The sequence below is a fragment of the Dreissena polymorpha genome, chromosome 14 (assembly GCF_020536995.1).
Source record: "Dreissena polymorpha isolate Duluth1 chromosome 14, UMN_Dpol_1.0, whole genome shotgun sequence".
Lineage (NCBI taxonomy): Eukaryota > Metazoa > Mollusca > Bivalvia > Myida > Dreissenidae > Dreissena > Dreissena polymorpha.
The window spans coordinates 29,655,206-29,669,134 of NC_068368.1; the positions used below are offsets into that span (position 1 = coordinate 29,655,206).

At 34.1% G+C, this 13,929-nt stretch overlaps 1 protein-coding gene across 4 annotated transcripts in view; it reads left to right on the plus strand.

The window, feature by feature from the left end:
* LOC127857763 (uncharacterized) overlaps nt 1–12,790 on the plus strand; it is a 52,757-nt gene extending 39,967 nt beyond the window's left edge. For all 4 annotated transcript variants that reach the window (XM_052394421.1, XM_052394419.1, XM_052394420.1 and 1 more), the window contains exons 6-9: nt 3,023–4,122; nt 4,919–5,144; nt 6,554–6,784; nt 7,767–12,790. In XM_052394421.1, the coding sequence (XP_052250381.1) occupies nt 3,023–4,122; nt 4,919–5,144; nt 6,554–6,784; nt 7,767–8,002 (1,793 nt within the window). In that variant the 3' untranslated portion in view covers nt 8,003–12,790. The remainder of the gene's footprint in view (nt 1–3,022; nt 4,123–4,918; nt 5,145–6,553; nt 6,785–7,766) is intronic.
* The last annotated feature ends 1,139 nt before the right edge of the window (nt 12,791–13,929 follow it).

Below are 13,929 nucleotides of genomic sequence, written 5' to 3' on the forward strand. Positions count from 1 at the left end.
CATATTTAGGGCTTATGTTAATCTCATGAGGAATCAACCCAATACTAAGGCCAGTTTAAAGCCTCGATCCTTTTCATATGAAAATTTTGCACAAATATGCAGTTTGAATCCATAATTTTTGTTATCAATGCCTATAAATACATATTAATAGATTTTTTTTTGTAATCAATAAATCACAAATATATGTCTTGGGTACAAGTGAAAAGTTGCTTAATAAGCAGGAGCATCTCTTCTAAGTTTTCTTACATAGAAAATGTTTATTCCATTACTCCATGGCAACAGATAAGATTTCATGTCAATTAGTTTTCACTGCAAGCTTTTCGAAACAATTTGTTTTTTTTCTCCCTAAAATCAATTTGTCAAAACTTTTTTAAAATTGAAAAAAAACTTACCTTTATTTCTGGATAAGATGAGCTCTTTAATTTTCGGCGGTGACAATTTGTAGCAATTCTTATTGCAATAAATTAACTAAAGTCATTATGTATTCATATTGTCAATGTTTGTTTGTTTATATTAATAAATTCATTTATTTGTTTATTGACAAAGCAGATATGGTAATAAGTTCTTTTTTTTTACACTCCTCAGTTTCAGTCTTCTTAGCTCTGGTTTTGAAATCCTGATATAGTCTACCCTTTCTCCCTTTTTTCTTGCTTAGCCACAGCTGAACTGATTTGTGTGATATTAATTCCGATAAAACACTGTTTACAACGTCTTTACCCAATTATTTAATATGTTACTTATTGAAACATATTAGGCCCACACGCCGCTAATGAAATGTTCTTAGTACATCCGCGTTTAGAACTTGATGGCGACATTTTCGAGCACTTTTTTCGACGGAAGAAAATTTCTATGTAGACACCGTTCTGAACCGGAGTTCATATATACTTTTCACTAATATTACGACGGCACTAAAGGTTGCAATATACTAATTCAAATCGAACACAGTACAGAGGGAATCTGTAAAATAAAACTACAACGAATCTATTGCAATTTGTTTTCTGATTTGGTAATCGTTTATTGTACGATCAATTTTTTGTTATGCCCCCCTTCGAAGAGAAGGGGTATATTGCTTTGCACATGTCGAACTGTCGGTCTGTTGGTCTGTCGGTCCGTCCACCAGGTGGTTTCAGGATGATAACTCAAGAACGCTTGGGCCTAGGATCATGAAACTTCAAAAAGGTACATTGATCATGACTCGCAGATGACCCCTATTGATTTTGAGGTCGCTAGGTCAAAGGTCAAGGTCATGGTGACCCGAAATAGTAAATGGTTTCCGGATGATAACTCAAGAACGCTTAGACCTAGGATCATGAAACTTGATAGGTAGATTGATCATGACTCGCAGATGACCCCTATTGATTTTCAGGTCACTAGGTCAAATGTCAAGGTCACAGTGGCCCGAAATAGTAAAATGGTTTCCGGATGATAACTAAAAAACGCTTAGGCCTAGGATCATGAAACTTGAAAGGTAGATTGATCATGACTCACAGATGACCCCTTTTGCTTTTCAGGTCACTAGGTCAAAGTTCAAGGTCACAGTGACCCGAAATAGTAAAATGGTTTCCGGATGATAACTCAAGAACACTTATGCCTAGGATCATGAAACTTCGTAGGTAGATTGATAATGGCTGGCATATGACCCCTATTGATTTTCAGGTCACTAGGTCAAAGGTCAAGGTCACGGTGACCTGAAATAGTAAAATGGTTTCTGGATGATAACTCAAGAACGCTTATGCCTAGGATCATGAAACTTCATAGGTACAATGATCATGACTCGCAGATGACCCCTATTGATTTTCAGGTCACTAGGTCAAAGGTCAAGGTCACGGTGACCCGAGATAGTAAAATGGTTTCCGGATGATAACTCAAGAACGCTTATGCCTAGGATCATGAAACTTGATAGGTAGATTGATCATGACTCACAGTTTACCCCTATTGATTTTCAGGTCACTATAGCAAAGGTCAAGGTCACAGTGACCTGAAATAGTAAAATGGTTTCCGGATGATAACTCAAGAACGCTAATGGCTACGATCATGAAACTTCATAGGTACATTGATCATGACTCGCAGATGACCCCTATCAATTTTGAGGTCACTAGGTCAAAGGTCAAGTTCATGGTGACCCAAAATAGTAAAATGGTTTCCAGATGATAACTGAAGAACGCTTTTTCCTAGGATCATGAAACTTGATGGGTAGATTGATCATGACTCTCAGATGACCCCTATTGATTTTCAGGTCGCTAGGTCAAAGGTCAAGGTCACAGTGACCCGAAATAGTAAAATGGTTTCCGGATGATAACTCAAGAACGCTAATGGCTAGGATCATGAAACTTCATAGGTACATTGATCATGACTTGCAGATGACCCCTATTGATTTCAGGTCACTAGGTCAAAGGTCACAGTGACAAAAAAGATATTCACACAATGGCTGTCGCTACAACGAAGAGCCCATATGGGGGGCATGCATGTTTTACAAACAGCCCTTATTTCAATTTGTTTTCTGTCAAAAACAAATTGTAGAAAAGGATCCTTATCTGGTGCCCTGATTGCTCCAATACTCTTTGTTTGTCTGACCTATGACCACACTAAAAACAATTTCTGATTGGTTTATCTGTAATTTTTATCAGTTTGCTAGATATCAATTATGAAAGGCCAATATTATATCAATGGACCATGATATACTTTATAATTTAATTTCACACATTGAGTCAAGCAATTATAGACTTCAATGATAAATATTAGCACATTGGTAGGGGAGGGGGGGGCATGTGAGATCCAACTAAAATAAGTTATTGCCCTTCTGTCTGAAAAATCCCTGTTCTGAAATACTTATAAATGCACTCACATACATACTTAGCCACTCATTTTTTCTTCAAAATTTTGCTTGATAATGTTTTGTTGTAAGTTAAGCAATACACATTATATCATCAATACATTTTAGTATGGTATTTTGACACATATTTTTTTTGTAATAATACTTTATTATATTATTATTGTTATTATATTATTATTTTTGCTTCAGGTCAGTCTGTGAGTTCCCCAGAGGAGGTGTCTACTGACATTGAAAACATCAGTCTCACTGACAGGCCAAAGTCCCCGAACGTTCGTGCAGTAAAGAGACTGAAAAAAGATGACAAATACCATCCCGAGACTGGTTTACTCTATCAATCACTTACAAATATCATTCTCAACTCTCTTACTCAAAACCAGTCTTATGCTGATGGCTCAGCAAATTCAGCAGCAGCCAGGGGAGATGACTCTAACAAAATGACAGCTGTGGAAAAGCTCTTCATGCAGCCATTCGAGATGCCATCCAGCAATCAGTCATCAAATTCAGCCATGCAGTTTGATTTCACTTCACAAGGCAGCAATTCAAATCCTTTCAACTCATACACTAAGGATATGGCACCTAATCTCATTCAGTCATCAAGCAATGTTGCTTTCTCTGACCAGCCTAAACAATCTCCTATAGAAAACTTGCTTATGTCTCCACCATCTGTTCAATTGCCCTCGCAAACTGATTTCTTTAGTGGGATAAAACTTTCACCACCAAATTCTAACCAGCCGGAACTTCCTGATGAAAAATCCTCTATTGAAAGCCTTCTGCTTTCACCATCGTCAGGTATCTTAGCACATGAAGTGTCAATAAAAAAGGAGAGGAGATTCTCAGAACAAACTGTTCCTACTGATAGCCCAGAATACAATACCACAGAACCTTCTTTTGATGAGACGTCTTTTCATGGGATTCACCCATGTGATGCAATGAGAACGAAAAATCCTGGCCTGCATGATGGTTATGAAATGGCTGATAAAATTCCATCATATTTGCTGGAGAATAATATGCTGGGATCACCAAGCATGGATCTCTTGAATGAAAATGAGGCAGGGGAGCTGGACCTATTCAATGACGATGAGCTTCTAATAGCAGAGCTTAGCCAAGAAGACATTGAAATAGAATTGAAGGAATACGACAGGTACCAGGAGATTTGCAATTGCTGCACAATGACAGCAGAAATGAAGGAGTCGATAATTAAGAATATGACAGATGTGGCCATGACTCTTATGACAAAGATGGAGATGGTATCTTGCAATGAAATCAAGAGGAGACATGCTGAGTACTTGGTATGTATCTACAAAAGATTTCTCTTTTATATAATCATTCTCTAAGTCCAACATTTTCATGTGCCAAAATAATCAAATGGTCCTGAAGTTCTTTTTGGTTTTGATTGTTTGATTGATTGAAACCTGCCCTCTCTTAGATAAAATTATCCTGGTGACTGGTTAAATATGAGAAATGCTCTGTGAAAATGGGGTTTTAATGCATGTGTGTAAAGTGTTGTCCCAGATTAGCTTGTGCAGTCTGCATAGCCTAACCAGGGCTGACACTTTCTGCCTTAACTGGATTTTTGCTGAGAAGATACTTTCTTTAAACAATAAATATAATAAAAATAGAAAGTGCCATCCCTGATCAGCCTGTGCTGACTGAACAGGCTTATCTTGGACAACATTTTAGTCATGCATTAAACCCCTGTTTTCTCAGAGCGCAGCCCATATATTTTCAGTGAGCCATTGATAGTGTACATGTACATTTTTACCGAATTTTCACAGAAAAAAACTTGTTCTATTCAAGAAACAAACACTGTTATAAAAATGTCACATATAAGAATTGATGTCATATTTAATATCTTTAATGAAATATTCAACAGGGATTATACATAACCACACATGTGCACAAGGTCCCTATCCATATAAGAGCCAACTGCCTTTTTCAAATCCTGGCTTGAGCACTGTCACCTTATCTTAAGTTTCACACCATTTCTTTGAGGAAAAATATAACCTAAAACTGCAGATGTTTGGTGATACGAAACTGTCGAAGGAAGAGTATTTCTCTTATCTTTATCTTTGCCATTTCTTTTAGGAAAAATACAACCTAAAACTGCAAATGTTTGGTGAAATGAAACTGTCGAAGGAGGAGTATATGTCGTTCTACAAGCAGACAGGCATTGATATTGACAACAGGCAGCAACTGGTAATAGAGTGTCTTAAGCATTTGGAAGACTCCATTCACAAAATTGTCACATTTGCCAAAAGCATTCCTTGCTTTACCAACATTGACATTGAAGACCAAGTGAAGCTTTTGAAAGGTAAACACAATACATGTAATTGAAAGCTTTTGAAAGGTAAACTTATTAATTGAAAGCTTTTGAAAGTTAAACTTTAGAATTTAAAGCGTTTGAAAGGTTAACTTCAGAATTTAAAGCTTATGAAAGGTAAACTTTAGAATTTAAAGCTTTTGAAAGGTAAACTGTAGAATTAAAGAAGTTTAAAAGGTAAACTTAAGAATTTAAAGCTTTTGAAAGGTAAACTTTAGAATTTTATGGCTTTTTAAAGGTAAACTTTAGAATTTAAAGCGTTTGAAAGGTAAACTTTAGAATATAAAGCATTTGAAAGCTAAACTTTGAATTTAAAGCTTTTGAAAGGTAAGCTTTAGAATTTAAAGCTTTTGAAAGGTAAATATCAGAACTTGAAGCTTTTGAAAGGTAAACTTTAGAATGTTGAGCTTTTGAATGGTAAACATTAGAACATGAAGCTTTTGAAAGGTAAACATTTGAACTTTAAGCCATTAGAACTTGAAGCCATTAGAACTTGAAGCTTTTGAAAGGTAAACATTAGAACTTGAAGCTTTTGAAAAATAAACATTAGACCTTGAATCTTTTGAAAGGTAAACATTAGAACTTGAAGCTTTTCAAAGGTAAACATATGAATCAACCTGAAACACTGAAGACTTAGATAAACTGTAAATACAAATAATAACAAATGAAGTAATGGATTATGGATGGTATAAGCATGATAATTAATGATGATGATGGAAATGAATCATGAATGGAATTAATGAAAATGAAACATCAGAATCTCAAATTTGTTTTGATGCGACAAATGAAGCTGAATGGTGATTTGCAAAGTTTATGCTCATAACAAAATAGTAATAGATTATAAGTAACAATGATAGTAGATAGTACTAGATAATATAAACATAGATAATAATAAATTATAAGTAAAAATGTGAAAATAGTGACATATTGTTTGCAGATGTTAACAATGTGAAACTTTAGCCTAATGCATATCACTTAAGGAAACTGTTATTGCAATTTATTAATTGAAGGTTAGTTATTAATGACACGTATCAAATTGCCAAACAATCTTCAAACTGCACAAAAGCACTGGACACAGCTAAAAAAATGCAATCAACACAAACACATTTTGCCGTGCTCTGTTAAAAGGGGTGTTAATGCATGTGCAAACAGTGGCATCTCAGATTAGCCTGTGCAGTCAGTACAGGCTTATCAAGGACAATACTTTCTGCTATTGTGATATTTTTCTTTTAAAGAAAGTCTGTGCATAGCAAAAATCCAGTTTAGAGGAAAAGTGTTGTCCCTGATAAGCCTGCGGACTGCACAGGCTGATCTTGAACAACACTTTAAGCACATGCATTCTTCTCCCTTTTCACAGAGCATGGCTGATTTGAAATTGGATCGCTCTATTTGTATTTCAGCCACACGTTTTGAGCACGACATGATGAAGTATTCGGGACAGAAGTGCATTGTGTCCTCATTTAATGTGGCCACAGTACCATGGGACAAGGAGTATCATCTCGAGGAACTGCAGAAAGTCATGCCTGAAAACTTTGTCCAAGAAAAGGTCCGAATGGCGAACATGGTGTGCGACTTAGGGTTGACGGTGGAGGAAACTGTGGTTGTCCGAGCCTGTATCATAACATATCCAGGTATTTCATTCATGATAGCTAAATGTGAAACCCTTGTTTAAATAAAGAAACTTTTTTAATGAACTGTTTCATATGGACATTTTACTGTTGAAAATAAAACCAGCAATATTTACAGGTAATCAGTTAATTAATAAGATTTTGTAATTTTTAATGTTTGGTTTCTGTATATGCAATTAAGTTTCTTTCGATAATTTGAAAGTGTAACAGGATTAGGAATAACAGTGTTATAATAACTGTGTGTTAGACTTCCATACCATCCAGTTTGTGTCAGCAATCATAACAGAAAAAACATTTTGTAAATATGTCAAGCTGTATCCAATAATTCATCAAGTTTATCTTGTTAAATGTATTTTTATCAGGGCTTTGCACCCTTATATAACAGGGGCCGAAATCAGTCCCTTCCCAATTATAAATAAGGTCATTTTTTCCCAAAACTGATAGAGGAGTTTCCCATATTGTTGTTTTACTTAGACATATTGGGCATCTCCCAAATTGAAAGCAATGAGCTCTAATATGGTTAAGAATGCACCAGAATGTGTCTTTTAATACTTCTGCACAATGAAAAAGACCCTGTTACAAAAACCAAAAAAAACACGGTTTTCCCAAAATGACCAGTTATCGCGCATGAAAATCCCAATCTGAAAGGCTAAGGCCTCTTTCCAATTTTGTGATGAGAAGCCCTGTTTATATACTGGCATCATGTACATGTTTGATTATAATATGGAATTTTGGACATATTGGACATTGGATTCGGTCAGGTTTTTTCTAGTTCAAATTTGTTCTTAGTTTATTAGGTTCCCTTGAATATCAAATAATATTCACTTATTACAGACTCGTGTAAATGGGTTTGAAATGTAAATACCACTTTATTTGCAATTGCATTTTTGTATTGCATACAACTATGTGTAATATAACTACCAATTTATCAAGCATTGAATTTTGTGGGTGTGTATTTGATTTCCTTCTTTGTGTTATTTTTAAGACCGAGTTCAACTCAAAGATCGACAGAAAGTGGTCGAGGTAAACGGCTGCATGATGTCGTGTTTGAATTACCTTCTGAAGAAACGTAGGGAGCCCTATGACCTCTCTCAGCTGCTGTTCGTGTTGGCGGAACTGCGCAAAATGTCGGAATGGGAACAGAAGTTTTTCCAAGGTGTATTTGAGGTTTGGCCTGTGTCTGAAAGCCACAAGTTAGCGAAGGAGTTTGTAACATATTAGGTCATCATCAATTGAGACTTACATGGCTTTGTATGTTTGGTTAGATGTTTAAGGTATGTTAAAAGTTGGACTTGTGCAGCTTTATATGTTTGGTATGGACAATATAGATCTCTGTAAATGAACATTTGTAATTGATAGTTCTACATTTATAATATTCCAAGGCACCTTAACAAAGGAGTCAAACCAGTGTGTAATATTCTTGGTCTGTGCACTTTGTTTTTGTCCCACCTTTATCTATGTTTTACATAAGGAAATAGTCTCATTAGAGCATTGGTGTTTTATACTATAAGTTGTAAATATTATATAGTAGTAAATAATTGTTGTAATTGTAAGGATGAAGGGTATGTTACAGATTGTAATTTGTTAACATAGATTAGTCTGGTCCTTTGAAGGCAATTCTAAGTTAATAGTTTTACACCGAAGACTATGCATCGAATAATCAGGATATTTCAGAAGTGTTTGTTACAATCTTGGTCTGCTAGAATTATGTGTCTTGCACATACATCTGCTCTTTGGTTATTTAATCACTATAAAAGGACTGTAATACGATTTTAGTCTACATAATTTGTCATTTTGCTAGAATCATTTTGATATATGAAGAATACGTGCTTCTAGAAAACTTTTCAAATACTTAACCCATTTATGCCTAGCGTCTAGAAAAAAGGCCTTTGCAAACAGCGTAGACCCAGATGAGACGCCGCATGATGTGGCATCTCATCAGGGTCTGCACTGTTTGCTTAAAGGAATTTCTAAATATAGAAATAAATATACTGGACATCCCTAATTATGGAAATAAATTGATCCAATTTAGAAGGATGGGAGAGTCCACTTGCCATAAATGGGTTAATAGATAATCTTCATGTGAATGTTTCACAAATTGACTTACATTTTTGTACTTTTGCTTTTGCTATGTAGAAACAGCATTGCTTTATGACTTCAAGGTATCAAAGTGCTACATACTGTCCGTTGGTTCTTTGAATCATGGCATATAGAAAACCCAACATTCAATAAATTATAAATGCTGCTTATACCACAGTTTGTCCATTTTATGTCTTGTACACTTGTATTTTGTAATATTGATAACAAAATCGGGGAATTAATTCTTTGGTTTTATTGTGATTGTCAACACGAAATGACATTATAGTCTTAACCCTTTCAGTGCTGGAACCGAATTTAAAAGGCCTTTGCAAACAGTTTGGATCCAGATAAGACACCACAGAACATGGCGTCTTATCAAGATCCAAACTGTTTGCTATTCTGAAAGTATTTGTTGAAAAAAAAATCGACGAAAATGCTATTTTTAAAAATTCAGCAGACAACATTAAAGCAGACATGCAAAGGGTTAAAAGACTGTAAGGTATCTAATGGACCTTCCATGAGAACTTTGAGACGACTTAAACATTTGTTATGTGAGTTTTATTAACATTGTTTTATGTTGTTTGTAAGTTCGTGATCAGTCATCTTTTATTTCTTTTATTCTTTATATTCACATTATTTAAAAATTTGTTTTATGATAGATATAACTGAAGTTGTTGTATGTTTTGTATATTTTTACTTCTTTTGACTGAAAAGAGTATCTTTGTGCTGTTTTTTTCTAGTCCCAGATGAACCAAATAGTCCAATAGTGCGTGGTAAACATTGTGCATTACCTTTTGTTTGCTGATTTCCTAATTGATCAATATGATAAGCTTTTATGCACTTGAGTGATGGATTTGCCATTAAGGTTAAATATTGTGAACCCTTTTGAAAGAATTGTTATGCGATGACTTACATGAACATTGATTAATGAAATTATGCTTTTACATTTAAAACGATTGTATGTAAGATACTGTTTTGGCTGAAACATAATTTTAATATTGTCAATAAATACCTAATTAAGATGTTAGTCCTTACAGCTGTTTTTTTTTATCAAATCACTTGTTCACTTCTGTGAATTTTTTTTTACTTAACAAAAGCTGCATTACTCATGTGTTCGTGTTGACATATGGGTAAAATTAGCAGCAGTATATTTAAAATTAAATAATCAATAAAATGAAACCCTGAAATTGACAATTATTTTATTTGCCATTTATTTATCACTCTAATTAAAGTGTTCAATGATGGAATGAATAAACGTTTTGGATGTTTTTTTTATTTGTTGATAAGACATTTTTGTATTTAAAAATATTGTATTGCTAAAACTTTGCTCGTTCTGATTTGTATATGGTTTTGTATATGGTTTATAGTTATAGTTCTTTTTAAGGATCACCATACATTTAAACAGAGCTTGTTATATTTTGACATTATTGTACTGGATTTTGTCCATTTACAAAAGGTCTTTTGATAGGACATGTAATTATTACGGCAAATCGCTTAATTATATTAATGATGCATATTTTCATTAAAGCATGAACATATTGCTACAATAATGTTAAGCTAAAGTAAATCCTAATGTTATTTTCTTAATTAGGAAAAAGACCAATTTTGCAGACACTTTTTATTGATCAGGGGCGTAGCTAGCATTTTTTGAGCTGTAGGCCCGGATATGATACATAAAACCTCCCTGGACAACGTTTTAATTCTTTAAAGCCTGTGGTGAGATTTAAAGCATATCTAGACAATTAACAAGATAAGATAATATAAGACTTTGGTCAGTTTTTCTTTGATATTTAACTGTTATATCTCAATGTTAGAGAACTAAATTTAACTGTATTATCTTTATAAAAGAGAACTAAATTTTAAAACAATATGGAACAGAGAAAACATTTAAAAGTGTAACACTCCACTTATTCTCAAGTCGAACCATGGGAATTATTTCCAATAATACTGTCTGCATGTCTATAACGGCATCATAACGTGTTGAGTGTAAACCTTACTTACATTCGCTCTAATACACTAATTGTTTCTTTAACATCCAACGATAATCGATTACAACTTACTGTAGTGTTGAAAGGGAAACAAGTAGATCTACATGTAGATCTATTTAAACCTGTAACAGCAAGTCATGTAAAAAAGTGAGCTAGAATCTATGCACATAGGAAGAAGTTGAGTTGATAATTGGAAGATATCTTTGAACACAACCAGAATCCATTGTCTGAGGATTATGTCGTTATGAAATGCAGATTTCTAACACCTCACCACCATCAGGATCAACATTTTAATGCGTTTTTTTTAAGTTGAAGCATTTTTATTTGTTTCATGTTTCAAAAAAATTTTAGGCCCAGGCTTGCTGTGCCTAATAGCAGCTACGCCCCTGTTGATATTTTAAGCTTATAAGTACATTTGTTATTGCAATTCTCTTATTTGTCTCTTATTTAAAATGCATACTATACCTGTATACCAATTATTGATGTTTTAAATTAGATTTTCTTCAAGAGGGACTGTCTGATTTTGAATTAAAAGTACTATGTAATACCATCCTTTATTCTTATTATTTTTTTATCTCTTTTGTAACAAAATGTTTAAAAGTAATTTATGCTCAAAAAGCTCAAACTAGAAACATTCATAATTAATTAAGTTGTTTCTGTGAAGGGATCTAATATTAACCCTTTCAGTAAGGGAACCCAATTTTGAAGGCCTTTGCAAACAGTTTGGATCCAGATGAGACGCCACAGAACGTGGCGTCTCATCAGGATCCAAACTGTTTGCTATTCTGATAATATTCTTTGAAAGAAATCGAAGAAAATGCTAATTTTAGAAATTCAGCAGACAACATTATAGCAGACGACAAATTTCCCAGCATGCAAAGGGTTAACGAAAACACACAGGATTTGGAGAAGTTTGATTATCCTCAATAACAACAAAATGTAACTTTGGCTTTAGAATTATCAAATCTGTTTGTGAACAATTGTATAATGGTCTTTTTTAGAAAAAGATATGATGTTTTGTCACTGTTAAAATTGTTATGTTGTATAAAAATGTGTTATGTACCGGAATGTTGGTGAAAGAGGAAAAGTCACATTCATTAAATCACTTCTCATTAATAATTCACTCTATTAACACCTTTTAAGGTGTTTCATTATTTTCTGTGTGGTTTTAAATGACAATTCGCAGTGTGACTGTGTAGACATATGAATGCTGGTTTGTCAAGTGTGATCATATACTATATATGTGCTCAGCTGTGATGGTAAAACATGTATTGCATGTCAGAGACAAAATTTACGGATTTGTGTTACTTGCGTTGTTTTTCATACCATCGTTCAATTATGCAAATTTGGGTTGCTACATGCTGTAGGTGAAAGGACCATATTTTATGTATAGAATGATATATTTGACCTTATACGTTTTACCATATAGAATTATTAAATGAACAGTAAGTTGAATGATGACTTGTATGATGACTGTAAATTGGAACATTTTTGTTAAAATATAACCAATATGGAATTATTGGTTAATATTAATACTATACACACAAGATGGCTACCTGCTTTGAATAATCATAAGTTATTTACTTGCCGTGTTAAACACACAGAATCATAGTACATGTATCAGCCTAAGGGTATCACTTTACTTTCACATATGCTGTAGTAAATTTTGATCTAAAATCAAGTTTTTGTGTACAAATAAAGGAAAATCTATGTTTTTAAGTGGACAGGTTTAAATTATTAGATCAGTTTTGTTGATAATGATGTTGTTCATTGGTCCATGCTAAAATATCTGTTTCTCAGTGGACAGGTTTAAATGATTAGAACAGTTTTGTTGATGATGATGTTGTTCATTTGTTAATGCTTGTGATACTGTTAATACGTAAATGTTGTTGATGTTTGTTATGCTTGAGTCCATCATTTTCATAAACAGTAATAGGGCAAATATATTTACAGGGGCAACATAGTTGCCGATTTGATGATGTTCCAATGATTATTTAAATGAAATTAAGTTTGTGTGGGTCTGACACACATTTCTTTGATAATCGTTTCGTTGCTACTTGATGTCTGTCTTTCTGTTCACACGAAATTTCAGATACTAATTATCAGAATTTGATGAAACGTGATATGCAGCCGCCTCTTCATCAGGTCGTTGTCGTCAATGAACGTTCAAGAAGTTAATGCCGTTTGATCATAATTATGTCTTATCGTTGCCGCTAGATATGTCAGAAACGAATGATCAAGATGTCTGGCACACCTTTGTGAGGTCGTTTCTGTCCAACGATTTTGTCCGGGAGTTATTGCCATTTGATTATTTAAATGTCCCTTTTTCATTTTTACAAGAGATGTAATACACTAACGATTCGAATTCAATTAAACTTGATAAGTAGCATGTCTACATAAATCACATGCGTTGTAAGTTTGTTAAGGTCAAATTATTTCTAAGGGGGTTATTGCCCTTAGATTATTAAAATTCTATCTTCTATGGATTTTCATTACCTTGCGAGATTGAAGGAAACAATTTCACGAAACATTCCATGTATTTTCTTTTTGGATGGACATGCCCATATTGTCAGGTCTTTAGCTTGGTTAAGTTTAAGGGATTTATTGTGAAGTAAGATCTTGATCTGACGGTCCAAATTGTGCGACGTGTCATTTGCAGCATCCATTTTGGGTGGACACGTATTTTCAGATTCCAATTCAATTGTTTTTTTTGGGGGGGTGGGGGGCAGGTATTACCTGTTGATTTTTTTATATGTTTATCTTCATACCTAGGGCCCCCACATAGCGAATATACGTATTTTGGCATGTCTTCCTGTACGATGGGATTTTATGGAATTATTGCCATGTGAACAATAATTTATTTCCTCTAAATCTTTATACAGACAACCTATCACTGGAGAGCATTATGGAACTGTAGCAAGTAAAGAATGATTGTCATAATGTATTAACAGCCACGTGAGTATGCTGTATAGGAGGTTTTTGTGTGACGTCACAAGAGGGGTTTTCCGTTACTAAAAATAGATTGGCCGTCAACTTCTCGATCGCGGCCTATAACATTGTATCAGAGTAAAGGTCGTCGGA